Source organism: Sitophilus oryzae, unplaced genomic scaffold (assembly GCF_002938485.1).
Source record: "Sitophilus oryzae breed Bouriz unplaced genomic scaffold, Soryzae_2.0 scaffold_1000_pilon_pilon, whole genome shotgun sequence".
NCBI lineage: Eukaryota > Metazoa > Arthropoda > Insecta > Coleoptera > Curculionidae > Sitophilus > Sitophilus oryzae.
In genome coordinates this window covers 177,508-191,585 of record NW_022145617.1, presented here as the reverse complement: position 1 = coordinate 191,585, position 14,078 = coordinate 177,508, and the positions used below count along the sequence as shown (strand labels likewise).

Sequence of the window (14,078 nt, the reverse complement as noted above, 5' to 3'; positions counted from 1 at the left end):
AAATTTGTCGTAGAATTTTACAGTCAGTTGCATTGCTGACCTGGACATGGGTCATCCCATGTAAATTTTAAAAGTGATGAATAAGTTTTCCCCATTTTATTCTACAGAAAAATGTATTTGAAACTTTTTAAAGAACTCCTTAAAATGAAGCAAAGTGTTTATTTTGAATGATTTATACGAACTCTTTCCTGAGTTATGAGAGATACAAAAATACTAAATTAATCAAAAAAATAATACGGTCCTGATTAGAATAAAAAACATGCCACCTTCAAAATCAATTTTTGAATGTCAAATTGACTTTATTGTTGCCAAAAATAATTTTAAAAGAAATCATTTTTATTAATGTCATATTGATTTGCTAACTATAGTATAAATGTAAATATGAATAACACAACTAAAGAAAAAAAAAATAGTTTAGTGGTGTTATGAAGAAAAAAGTCTACAGGCTGTAAAGGATTTATTTTCTGTACATTTTCCAAATATGCCAGACCAGTTGAGGTGTAGACTTTCTAGTTGAATTTTGTCAATTTTTTCGATTTTTGGCAAACAAGGAAGAACTGCCACGCTTTTTGCAAAAAACCGAAAAATTAGTATACTTGAAAAATGGATAAAAATTCAAAAATAGTACAACCTATATGTGAGAAATCTAGTTTTGATGATATCTGAAAAAATTGCAAAAAATTGTTCTTTAGACGTGAAAATTCTCTTTATTTTTCTGCTACCACTGTCCCTGTTTGCAACTACATGGTTCCCAGCAGTGCCGGTTTAAGCAACTTTTCCGCCCGGTGCTAACTGTAACGAGCGCCCCATCCCCTAGAAAGTGACATTTATTTTGCTCTATCTTTAACCGTTTTGCCTACAGAATTTGATAGAGTTTGAAATTCCGATTTTTTAATACCTGTAGCTTGAAAAAGGTTGAATTTTTCAAGGAATCAAAAAATTTATAAATATACAGGGTGTTTCATTTAAAAAAAGTTCTTTTTCTGTGTTACCACTTCTGTGACGCACCCTGTGTATTGGTAAATATATTAAGAGTCAAGGGCGGATACAGGAATTTATTTTAGGGGGGGCCCAAATAAAAAGTAATGTAGAATATGCTTTTTAGAGCGCTATTTTTAACCCAAAAGCCTAATATTTAAGCCAATTTACATATTTTAGAGGGGGGCCTTGGCCCCATGGGCCCCCCTCTGTATCCGCCACTGTTAAGAATATGCAGCTTTAATACCTCTACACTATGAGGTATACAAAGACGGGGTTAAAATATGGAACATATTTATTTCAAATATCAGGTGCTAATTTTCTAAAAAATGCTCTGACACGACCATTATAATTTTTTCTTGCGCATTTTTTACACTAAAAATAAAATATGCAGGGGGCTTCAAAAAGTAAATATGGATATGACAAGAATTTTTTTAATGGGTCACTCTGTATATTGTAATCTAAAATGAAATATCTTCCTGTTCTGATTTCAAAAATAGGTACCATACAAGTTAATATTTGGTTCAGCCATTTTAGCGCAATTTTAATTTAAGGTTGTGATAAAATACCCTAAAATACCGGAAAATACGAAATATTATAATATTAATGAGGAAGTTATATAGCAACTTAGTTTAAAAATTACGGGAATAATTAAGTAATATTAAGTCAATAACCTTAATCCTTTTTTTAAATTAAGTTGCAATGTTGGCTATCTCATCGGTATTTTATCATTTAACTTACAATTGCGCTAAAATGGCTGAACCAAATATCAACTTGTATGGTATTCTTGAAATCAGAAAAGAAAGATATTATATTTTAGTTTACAATATTCACTAGGGTGACCCATTAAAAAATATATAAATTCCTTGTCAAATCTACTTTTTGAAGCCCCCTGTATATTTTCTTTTTAGGGCAAAAAATGCGCCAGAAAAAATTATAATAGACGTGCTACGTGTTTGAGCATTTCTTTTAAACTAGTAGGTACCTGATATTTAAATGAATATGTTTAGCCTATCCATTAGCGTAACTAGCAATTTAGTCTGGGGTGGGCCTGTGGTTGAGCCCAGGGGGGGACCTAGGGCTTTTGTTTTTTTAAGAATAAAAAATAATTTTAAAAAACACATTTTTTAATAAAACGTTTACATGAATTTCTCTATCAATATATTTCATAGACTTGGTTATCAAACCGTGTTCCTGTAGATTACTTAAATACCTACAAATTTTCTAAAAAAATAAAAATTAACACATTTTTTAAACACAACAAAATAATATTAACTAAACAAAAGTAGAAAACGACATTTTTACTGCATCACAAGCAAATAAAAATTAATACGTAGCCAAGAGTCATAATTCAGGATTTCTCTGGTGGGTGCCCAGCAGTACCTGGGGGGGGGCACCTCCGGGCACCCCTGTAGTTACGCCAATGAGCCTATCTCTGTACAAGTTTGATAAAAAAAAAATATTCTCGGAGAGAACTTACTTTATTCTATCGTTCGAACACCCTGTACATATCTAGCGAGTTACTTATCTGATTTTTTCAAAAATTGGTAGGTTTTTTGTTCCAAGTTACCGGGGATCCGCTCATCGCGAATACCAACGAATCCGTCGTAAGTTCGTAATACCGTCTCAGCATTTTCAATTTAGTTGAAATACATACCTGTCTTTAAAATCCGTCAAAAGCTAAAGGCTGGTAAAAAAATTCCCCAGAAAAGCTCGCGAAAACAAGCAAATTTAAAATTACTCGCTGGAAAAACTGTACACATAACCTTGAGTGAATAACTCACTCATGAGAAGTGCTAAAGGATCTAGGATTAAGGCAAATTTTATTGGTTAAGAATTTGGCGCCATATTTTAAATATTATTTCGAAGAAAAATTAAGTAAATACATACTAACATAATTCACATTACCACAGTTCTGTCAACGTGACACCGCCCTCCTAAGATTTGCCGCCCGGTGCTATAGCACCAAATAGCACCCTTGTAAAACCGGCACTGGTTCACAGTCGTAGTTAAAGAAGTTGTAGTACAAAAAAAACTCTTCATCTGGTAATGACAAACAAATAGCAGTATCTCCACAGCACACAAGGACATACAACCGCCAATATACCATATACCTATAAAGTCTAAGGTATTTTTGCCATTAAATTCAAATGGGATAAAATGTATTATTTAACACGTCGTTTTTGGCATCATACTGTAACTCTGTGTCTGTAGTTTGCAATGTCATTTTTGGTTGAAATTCTTAAAAAATGGACAAAATGCATTTAGTAAGTCTGCTCCTCAGTTATTGAAGACTATAAATGTAAGAGAAGAACAACACGAACAGTTATTAAAGACTGCAGATATAAAAATAGTATAGTATTACTATTAATGAGGATCAAAGAGGATAAATGAAAATGAATTAAATATTCTGATACAAGTGGAATATGGAAACCAAGTAAGTATCAGAATACTAGGAGAAATCGTCGAAAAACATCGTATCACTGTTTGCCGAATTAAAAACCATTTAAAATGAGCAATCTGCTTTATTTTAAGATGTCCTTTAAAAAGTTTCAAATTAATTTTTCTGTAAAATAAAATAGAGAGAGAAAACTTATTTATCATTTTTAAAATTTACATGGGATTTCGATTTGTCCAGGTCGGCGATGTAACACACGGTATACAAACGTGAGGACACCATGTAGATACCTATTAGTACTTTTAATACTTTCGGTTGATAGTGATAATTCGTATTACAGATAATTTTGTACCTTCAAGGTATATATAACTATTATGCAAAATGTTTTTAATTAATGTACGCAGTTTAGTAAATATTTTCACTGCAACTTGATGTAAAAATTATACATTAAATTTAGCAAATTAATTTCCCAATAATTATCACTTGATTTAAATTATTATGATGAGTAAAATAGTAATTTTATAAAATTAGATATTAATAAATAATGCAATTTGCTTTTATCAAACTATATGTATGTAAATTCTCGAAATTTATTTAATAACATTATTTATCTGTGTTTTATGTTTATATATGACTGTAGCCATTTTTCGCAGTGTCATCAAGTCTGCCGGCATTTTATCATATCGGTTAACGACTAAATCGGAATGACATAAGAGACATTGATTGACAGCTTCACTTTCTTCTTTTTCTTTTGCCGGACGACGTTTAAAAGAAAAATGCAAGAATCCAAACGGTTTTGGTGCGGCGTTATCTATTTTTGGTTGTGGAATTGGTCTATTTTTGGCGGTAAGTTTATATTTTGATTATTCTTTTTATATAAATACCTGCTATAGTGATATGAACTTTAAATACATTTTTTTATAATTTCTTTTGTTAAACTGGAAGGTAGTAACTTATTTGAATTTATATATAAGTTTTTATATTGAAAGGAAGTTGGATTTTCATCATTTTCATATTGAATATACTGTAAACAAGTACTTTCATTTAAAAGGATTTGGAACTTTTTTGAATTTTGTCATATTTTATGATAATAAAAAAAACCGGGCAAACATTTCTTTGCCCAAAAATTTTCAGATTTTTACAAACTTATTCATATTTTCACTAATAATAACTTATTTGTCAAGATTTTTTTAACAGTTGTTCTTAAAATCTCTTTAAGCAACTCAGGAAGTTTGAAGTATTTGTTCAATAACATTTTAAAATAAAAAACAACGTACTATTTGTGAGTGACTTTTTCCGCTCTTTTTGGATTTCCGGAAAGTGTCGCAAACAAAAGAAAATTGCATAATAACTTTATAAGTAACAAGTCAGTACCTGGACCATCAAGGGGCTGTGGAACATGACTTATAAAATCTGTCTGATATTCTGCCATTTGGGTCTGATATTTCAGAACAAATGGTGAAAGTAGTCCTTATATCCGGGAAAATGGACAAGAACAATATACTCAAAGAGTTGCAAGATATTGCAGGTAATATTGAACTTTTATCATTGACTCCTCATTGATGTTTGTTACTTATAAAGTCATAATATGCAATTTTCTTTTGTTTACGACACTTTCCGGAAATCCATAAAAGCGGAAAAAGCCACTCTCGAATAGTTGTTTTCTATTAAAATATGATTAAACAAATACTTCGAACTTTCTGTTAAACAACTGTTAAACAAACTTGACAAATAAGCTAGTATTAGTGAAAATATATAAGTTTGTAAAAATCTGAAAACCTTTTGGGCTAAGGAATGTTTGCCCGGTTTTTTATTTTCCTAAAATATGACAAAATTCAAAAAAGTTACAAAATGTGATAGCTGTTGATTCTATCTTTTAAATGAACTTTGAGTCATCCTTTGTATAATTTTCGAAGCTTTGACTTTTTTTTTTATTTTTAGGGTACTTCTTATTCTTCTGCCCAACGCTACCGCTAGTTATTTTGTCACCAATATTGTACAGGAAATGGACTGATTTAGTAGTTACATATTGGCAGTTTTATATTACGGTAAATATATTAATAATTAAATTACCTACTTATAAAGGTCTATTCACACCATGTCGCGTATTAGCTCCGTTCCGTCAAACAGACTATAAAAAATATATCGTTGTCTCTAATTTCAACGGACATATTCACATACAGGGTAACCCATTAGTACGAGGAGGTTGAATATCGTCGCTCTTGACAAAGATACGAAAAAAAGTTTTTTTCATATCCTAAAAATATTTTGCTGTATACAGAATACAGGGTATCCCAAAAAAAAGTAATGATGAAGTTGTAAGTTTTTTAAATCCCTACCCCAATTTTTCTGTTCAGAAAGGGATTCAACATAAAATTCCGCATATATCGTTATCCGTTGATACGATGGTCTGACGGCGCGCTGATTGGTCATAGCATTTTCGCGCCACTTTTCATCCGTACATTTTTTACTCCAGCCCGTCATCGGAGATAGATCGTACGGTAGGTACCGGACGTTTTGACACTTTTTTGACAAATTTAATCTAACCTGAAATAAATGTAAACGAGATAAAGAAAGCATTGTAGAACTCAAAAAATGGAAAAGCGGCGGGGCCGGGAAACATTTTCATTGAGCTGATAAAGCAGGGACCCGATATATTATTGGAAATACTAGCTGATATCTTCAACAGATGCCTGATAAAAAACGACAACATTCCTGAAGACTGGAATCTTTCGTACATCAGCTCTATTTTCAAGAAAGGAGACAAAAAAAGATGTAGCAACTACAGAGGCATTAGTTTGATAAGCTCAATGGGAAGGTTGTATGGCAGGATGTTAAAAGGGAGAGTAGAAGAAAGCTTTGAAGAACTAGAAGAACAAGGTGGTTTCCGCGCTGGGCGTTCTTGTACAGACAACATATTTGTGTTACAACAAATAATTGAAAAAAGGAGAGCTCGAAATTTGGACACGCATCTGGGTATTTATAGATTTAGAGAAAGTCTATGACACGGTGCCTTTGAAGAAATTATTTGAAATCTTGGTTGAGACAAATGTGAGTAAAACATATATCAATGTAATCTGGAATATGTACAAAAATCCAAAAAATATGATCAGACAGGGGAAGTTCCTATCGGAATCCTTCCTGACATCAAAAGGACTCAGACAGGGGTGTAGTTTATCACCTACCTTTCCTGGATATATATTTTAAATAAATATATATCCAGGAGGCATTGAAAAACTGGAGAAGGAAGAGTAGAGCTATGGGAATAGAGATTGACAACCACTGTCTATCGACCTTGTTTTTTGCAGACGACCAAGTTATTATTGCAGGTTGTGAGGAGGATGCCGACTATATGTTCAGGAAACTTGAGGAACAATACGATAGATGGGGACTCAATATCAACCTCACAAAAACCGAATACCTGAAAGTAGAAGAACAAACTGAAGATCCTGAACTACACATACCTACATGAAATTAAAAGGTGTAGCGAATATAAATATTTAGGAAGTATTATATTTGAAGAAGGGAACTCCAAGAAAGATATACATAGCAGAGTTCAACAAGGCAAGAAAGTAATCGGTCTTTTAAACCCTCTCCTGTGGTTAAATAAAACTTCCATCCAAACAAAGCTAAGGATTTACGAAGCAATCGTAGAGCCAATTTTAACAGACGGTGCCGAATGCTGGCAATTTACATCAAAAGAAAGAAGGATGGTTGAGTAAGTGGAGATGGACTTTCTCAGGAGAGCATGTCGAATATCAAGGATGGAGCATATTAGAAATGAGGAGATCAGACAAAGAACAAGGCGAATATATACCAGCACCGACAACATCGAATCGAGACAGCTACTATGGTATGGACATGTAAAAAGAATGGGAGGGGAAAGATGGCCATAAAGGGCAATGGAGTATCGTTCACAAAGCAGAAGGAAAAGAGGAAGACCTACAACTACGTGGTTAGATGAAGTAGACCAGTACATGAGAGATAGAGCTATTAACAAGGAAGAATGGCAAAATCGAACAATATGGAGGTCGAAATGTCGGATGCGGCAGGAGCTGTAGGACCCCCGCTTTATATTTATATATAATCTAACCTTTATAAAAATATAACAGTACAAGAGCTAGCAACGTCAGAAAAACGAGAATTTTAAGAAAACTGGTTCTTTAATATATCTTTTGCTATGCTCTCCTGACCAAAGTGCGGGCCATCTGGCTGCAGGTAGATTACCGCGGTTAACTACTGCGCAACATATCTATACAGGATATCCCATTTTATATAAAATGACACCAATCACAAGCAAATCGTACATCCGATGAACGAAGGCATGACAATGCAATAAGTTTAAAAACTGCGTAATTTTCTAACCAATCGAAGTCTTTAAATTCAAGCAATAAAATGAATATTGTATAATCGGATAACAGATGCATGCAAATGAAGCTTAATTTGCGCTGTAGCGTAGCATAGCGTCGCGTAGTAGAGCCGAGTGTAGCGTAAGTGAAAACAGACCTTTATTTGTATTCTGAAGTTGTTTTTCTGAGTCATATTTAAAAGTAAATTTTTTTTTCTATTCTAGACTTTACTCAAGGTGATTTGGGGATGCAAAATAAGGGTGACCGGAGACCCGATTCATACGAACGAGACGGTTGTTTTGATATCGAATCATAGGACGAGGGTGGACTGGAATTTCCTTTGGCCAGCCATGTGGCACGCGGTGAAGGACGAGGGGAAAATAGCATACGGGACGAAGTACATTTTGAAAGAAGCGATCAAACATATTCCAGGAGCAGGTGAGGTATTTTATTAACTTACATATCAGGTGACAACTAGGGATCAAAGCGATACATCGATGTTTCTAAAACCTCGATATTTCATTATTCAGAAATAACTAAAGCTTCATTCAGAACCTCGCAATTAGTGGAATAAATTAGTGGTTTCAATTATACTTTATACTTTTGAGTTTACGATCATTCACAATGTCTAAAACATACAATTAAAATTATTAGAATATCCTCCAGTTTGCGACAGTCAGTTGTATTCATAGAGAAAGCCTAATAATTAGCTTATAAAACAATCAACTTTTGATTTCTAACAACAATTTCTCTTGACGGATGATAATCAAAGGCCAAAATGACATTCCTCGCGTATTTTGAAGTATAATTATTAGTGGAACAGTTTGATAACTTTTTCTACCTTTTCTCACAGAAACTTGATAACTTTTTCTACTAATTTAAAATGACTACCACATATTTTAACGTTCTGAATATTTACATTGATATTAGAGGAACAAACTTCTACGCTAAAGCTTCATTCAGAACCTGAAAATCAGTGGAATAAATTAGTAGTTTCAATTAGCGTAGAAGTTTGTTCACCTAATTTTAATGTAAGCATTCACAACGTCATAATTAGTCGTAGTAATACTCAATTGGTGGAAAAGTTAACAAACCTTTGTCTTTTCCACTAATTATACTACAAAGTTTGCGAGGAATGTCATTTTGGCCTTTGATTATCACTCTCCAAGAAAAATTTTGGTTAGAAATCAAAAGTTTATTGTTTTATAAGCTAAATATTATGTTTTCTCTATGGATACAACAGATTACTGCAAGTTGTTGCTAGGATATTTTATTAATTTTAATTGTGTTTTTTAAGCATTGTGAATGATCGTAAACTAAAAAGTATGTGTAATTGAAACCACTAATTTATTCCACTAATTGGGAGGTTCTGAATGAAGCTTAACTGAAATAACTAAATTATTCCACTAATTGCGAGGTTCTCAATGAAGCTTAAAGCCATAAAATAATAAATACAAGAAGAAGTGTCAAGTCAATGTTAAATTATGGAAACAGCGTGGCTGCCTGGGTAACTAATTTTCAGATATGGCGGCTGGGACATTTGACATGACATAGACAATGACATAGACATGACAATTTCAGTTTTATGAAATTTATTTCCGTTTCCGGTTTTTAATGGCGGGCTGTTCAGGAGGTTTAAATCTGGGTTAATATACTTTTTACTCTTTCTAGTAGTAAATAATACAACAAAATTACTGAAAAATATTTATTTGGAATTTAGAACAATGTAAATACGCAAATCAACACAATTAAAGAGCTATAAACACATAAACTACTGTATCAATATCAAAATATTTAAATAACATCAGAGATGCTGTGTTAAAGTGAATTAGTAAAGTAACAGTGCACTGACTTACAGAAACTTGAAGATAAATAAATGTTTTCACAGCTTCACGGGCGTAAAACTAACTAACTGGAAGCAGGAAAAAGACAACAGGAACCCACGCAAAACCTGGAACCTAAAAAAATATGTAAAAAACATAAATATAGGTACATAAGACTTTTGTGAATTAAATCAAACAGGACTTGAATGAAAATAAAATGAATAAAAAATATGATACATAATACATCTAATACCTCATTTGTATTTTAAAAATAATCTACAAAAAAAAAATCTACATACATAGCATTATTGCTATGAAAATACATAATAGGTACCTATGTGATATGTAATTACGCATTTCTGTTCATCTTGTAGATAATTAATGTAGGCTAATAATATTTCAATAATCATAATTTACCTTGTGTAACTTGCTTTCAATTGGTCAAAATCTCCGATCAGTCTTTAAAGTAGAGATACGGCAAAATCCTTGGCAAAGAATATCCCAAGATCCTTGGATCTAAAGCTAAAAAAATATAAAAACAGTTAATATATTACCTATTTTTACATATAATATGGCCCATACCTACTACACGCAGAAACGTCGATTTCATCATTTTCTTTATGTAATTAATATCATATATACTTTATTAAAGTGTTAACAAGGAACTTTATATCAAAAAACATCTTTGTACTTATAAATTTCAGCCGAAATATCATAAATAAACTTCCAATCAAATCTAAACGGCAAAATTAAAATGGCGCTCGACCTTGCCAGAGGCCTCGGGAGTTGACACATCGCTGACACACAGACAAAAGAAGAGGACGCCGACGTGCATAAAAATGTTCCGGAACAGAAATTGACAGAAATCATATAGAAATATTCAGATTTTTGTCTAGGACAGTCTAGAAGGCCATGCTTTCTGCCTGGGTAGGACCATAAAATAATAAATACAAGAAGAAGTGTCAAGTCAATGTTAAATTATGGAAACAGCGTGGCTGCCTGGGCAGTGCCTTCTATTAAAAGATCAGCCTCCGGGCGAGATTTATGACGTCACGCTAGTTAGATATAACGGATTAATAAATATGTTGTAGAATACATGGAAAACATAATTATTCCTCAGATTTTTGGTTTGTATTTTAAAAATGATATAGTTTAAATGAAATATACATAATATACAGTTAATAACTACAACATATATACCTATTTATAGTAATAAATACTTTGGCAAATAAACTATGAACCATACAAATGCAGCAAATGTTTTACAATGTACAAATAATGTATAGGTACATAAGATAATGGGTGAAATGTAAATATATTTTAAATTTTGGGGTTTGAAAATCGATCTAATTTAACAAAAAACATTTAATACCTACTAATAGTGATGTATTATTATTTGCATTCACAAAATTTATATGTATATTTTGCAAGTATCAATGTTCGAAAAATTATATTTACAAATAATACAATATTATCTAAAAAGGCGTCAGCGATGGCTATGAAATGAAGATCGCTGGCATTTTATATGTTAAATTATTCTAAATTTTTGATTTTCTTGGATTTTAGGTTCGGAAAAACGTTGATTGTTTTCATTTGTTTTTTCATTATTTTTATTTGTTTAAAAAAACGTTTCGGCTAACTATAGCCTTTCATAGTGTTGTGTCATATGAGAAAAATAGTGTCGAATATAATCCAAAAAATTACATATACAATATAATTCACACCTCATAATGTTTACTGCAATTAATAAACTAATATAAACTTATCAAAAGATGACATATTTTTTAAAATTATTATTCTTAACACTAAAATTATCTACATTGACTATGGAGTACGCAGTAAACATTATGTGCGTGGTGTGAATATTTTATATGCAATTTTTGGATTATATTCGACACTATTTTTTTCATATGACACAACACTGATGAGGCTATAATGTTAGCCGAACTGTTTTTTTTTAAACCAAATAAAAATAATGAAAAACCAAATGAAAATCAATCAGCGTTTTTCCCGAACCTAAATTCCAAGAAAATCAAAAAATTTAGAATATTTAGAATCAAGGTTCAAGAATATCAAATTTTCCAAGATTGTAAAATTCTAGTTAATTATTTTATGTGTACAGTTATTTAGGGAATATCATCGATGTTCATTTCCAAGCCAACTAGACGCCGATTTTTTTCGATGATACGGTATAATTCTTACGTAAAATGTAAATAACATTAGACCAATTAAAACAAAGAAATATGAATTTCTTAGTATTTTTAGTAATACCTTTATTCTTAAAACTTAATTTTGTATTATGCAAATATACCAATTTTATTGTTATTTTATTCATATTGTATTCAGCCATCACTTAAATATTTGATATTAATTTGGTATTATAAATAATCAATACTATTCATTAAAATTACTGAACAAATATATGTTATGCTTAACATACATTATATATTATCAAACAAAAATCATTCTTCTTTAAACTGTATCAGTCTTGTCTTTACAAAAATCTTTTTAAAATTTGAACTCAAAATAATAATCTTTTTTCATGATCTCTAATACACATATTCCTTTATTTTTTCCCTAGTTCATAATACCTACTTACGTGTTTGAATCTATCGAAGCTGAACCAGCAACACTTGGAGTGGAGATTCCACAATATGAATAAAATAAACATAATTGTCCAGTTTTCATTAATACCATCATGGAGAATATTATTTTAAATTTATTAAAGATATTTTCAATAAAATTCTCTGATTTATAACTCGTACCCACTTTTCTTGCTCTTCCGACACTTTAGGCTGCCTAGTATAATAACTATCCTTTCCACCAGGAACACAACAAAGATGAGGCATAGCACCAATAACACACTCCACTTAAGCTTTATTGATGAATTGTTAGAGTCTTAAAAACACACACAAAAAATCACGATAAGTAAAAAATGTATGGGCACTTTTAGGTTAAATCACTTGCACAACGTGTAATTTTTAAAATTTCTATTTTTTATGCGAAACCGAGAGTGACCATATATCTGGTAGTAGTTTATGTCACTTCAACACCAAAATAATTAGTTTTTTGCACTACAATAATAAATAATACCAAAAATCAAAGAGTTAAAACCAAAAATCAACCGACAAAATATGAAACGGAATCTAACCCAATATCTAAGTATGTACAGCTGATGAAGTAAACAAAAGTCCGCCCGGAGGCTGATCTTTTAATAGAAGGCACTGGCCTGGGTAACTAATTTTCAGATATGGCGGCTGGGACATTTGACATGACATAGACATGACAATTTCAATTTTATGAAATTTATTTCCGTTTCCGGTTTTTAATGGCGGGCTGTTCAGGAGGTTTAAATGAGGGTTAATATACTTTTTACTCTTTTTAGTAGTAAATAATACAACAAAATTACTCAAAAATATTTATTTGGGATTTAGAACAATGTAAATATGCAAATCAACACAATTAAAGAGCTATAAACCAATAAACTACTGTATCAATATCAAATATTTAAATAATATCAGAGATGCTGTGTTAAAGTGAATTAGTAAAGTTAACAGTGCATTGACTTACAGAAACTTGAAGATAAATAAATGTTTTCACAGCTTCACGGATAAATAACTGGAAGCAGGAAAAAGGCAACCGGAACCCACACAAAACCTGGAATCAAAAAAAATATGTAAAAAATATAAATATAGGTACCTACATAAAACTTTTGTGAATTAAATCAAACAGGACTTGAATGAAAATAAAATGAATCAAAAATATGATACATATACATCTAATACCTCATTTGTATTTTAAAAATAATCTACATACATAGATTTATAGCATTATTGCTATGAAAATACATAATAGGTACCTATGTGATATGTAATTACGCATTTCTCTTCATGTTGTAGAAAATTAATGTAGGCTAATAATAGTTCAATAATCATAATTTACCTTGTATAACTTGCTTTCAATTGCTCAAAATCACCGATCAGTCTTTAAAGTAGAGATACGGAAAAATCCTTGCCAAAGAATATCCCAAGATCCTTGGGTTTAAAGCTAAAAAAATATAAAAACAGTTAATATATTACCTATTTTTACATATATAATATGGCCCATACCTATTACACGCAGAAACGTCGATTTCATCATTTTCTTCATGTAATTAATATCATATATACTTTATTAAAGTGTTAACAAGGAACTTTATATCAAAAAACATCTTTGTACTTATAAATTTCAGCCGAAATATCATAAACAAACTTCCAATCAAATCTAAACGGCAAAAATTAAAATGGCGCTCGACCTTGCCAGAGGCCTCGGGAGGACCGCGCCAGAACTGTTTCCAATTTTCCGGTTTACTGTCACCCCCCTGCTTAAAGCAAGCTGTTGCTAGGATATTCTATTGATATGTCTATTAATTTTAATTGTGTTTTTACACATTGTGAATGATCGTAAACTAAAAAGTATAAAATGTAGTTAAAACCGCTAATGTATTCCACATGTATTCCACTAATTGCGAGGTACTGAATGAAGCTTAAT

General features: G+C 31.5%; 1 protein-coding gene across 2 annotated transcripts in view; it reads left to right on the top strand.

Moving 5' to 3' along the window:
• Window positions 1–14,078, top strand: part of LOC115891460 (lysocardiolipin acyltransferase 1-like) — a 31,415-nt gene that overhangs the window by 6,941 nt on the left and 10,396 nt on the right. For both annotated transcript variants that reach the window (XM_030911948.1, XM_030912024.1), the window contains exons 2-4: window positions 4,030–4,222; window positions 5,318–5,424; window positions 7,950–8,163. In XM_030911948.1, coding sequence (XP_030767808.1) covers window positions 4,153–4,222; window positions 5,318–5,424; window positions 7,950–8,163 — 391 coding nt within the window. In that variant the 5' untranslated portion in view covers window positions 4,030–4,152. The remainder of the gene's footprint in view (window positions 1–4,029; window positions 4,223–5,317; window positions 5,425–7,949; window positions 8,164–14,078) is intronic.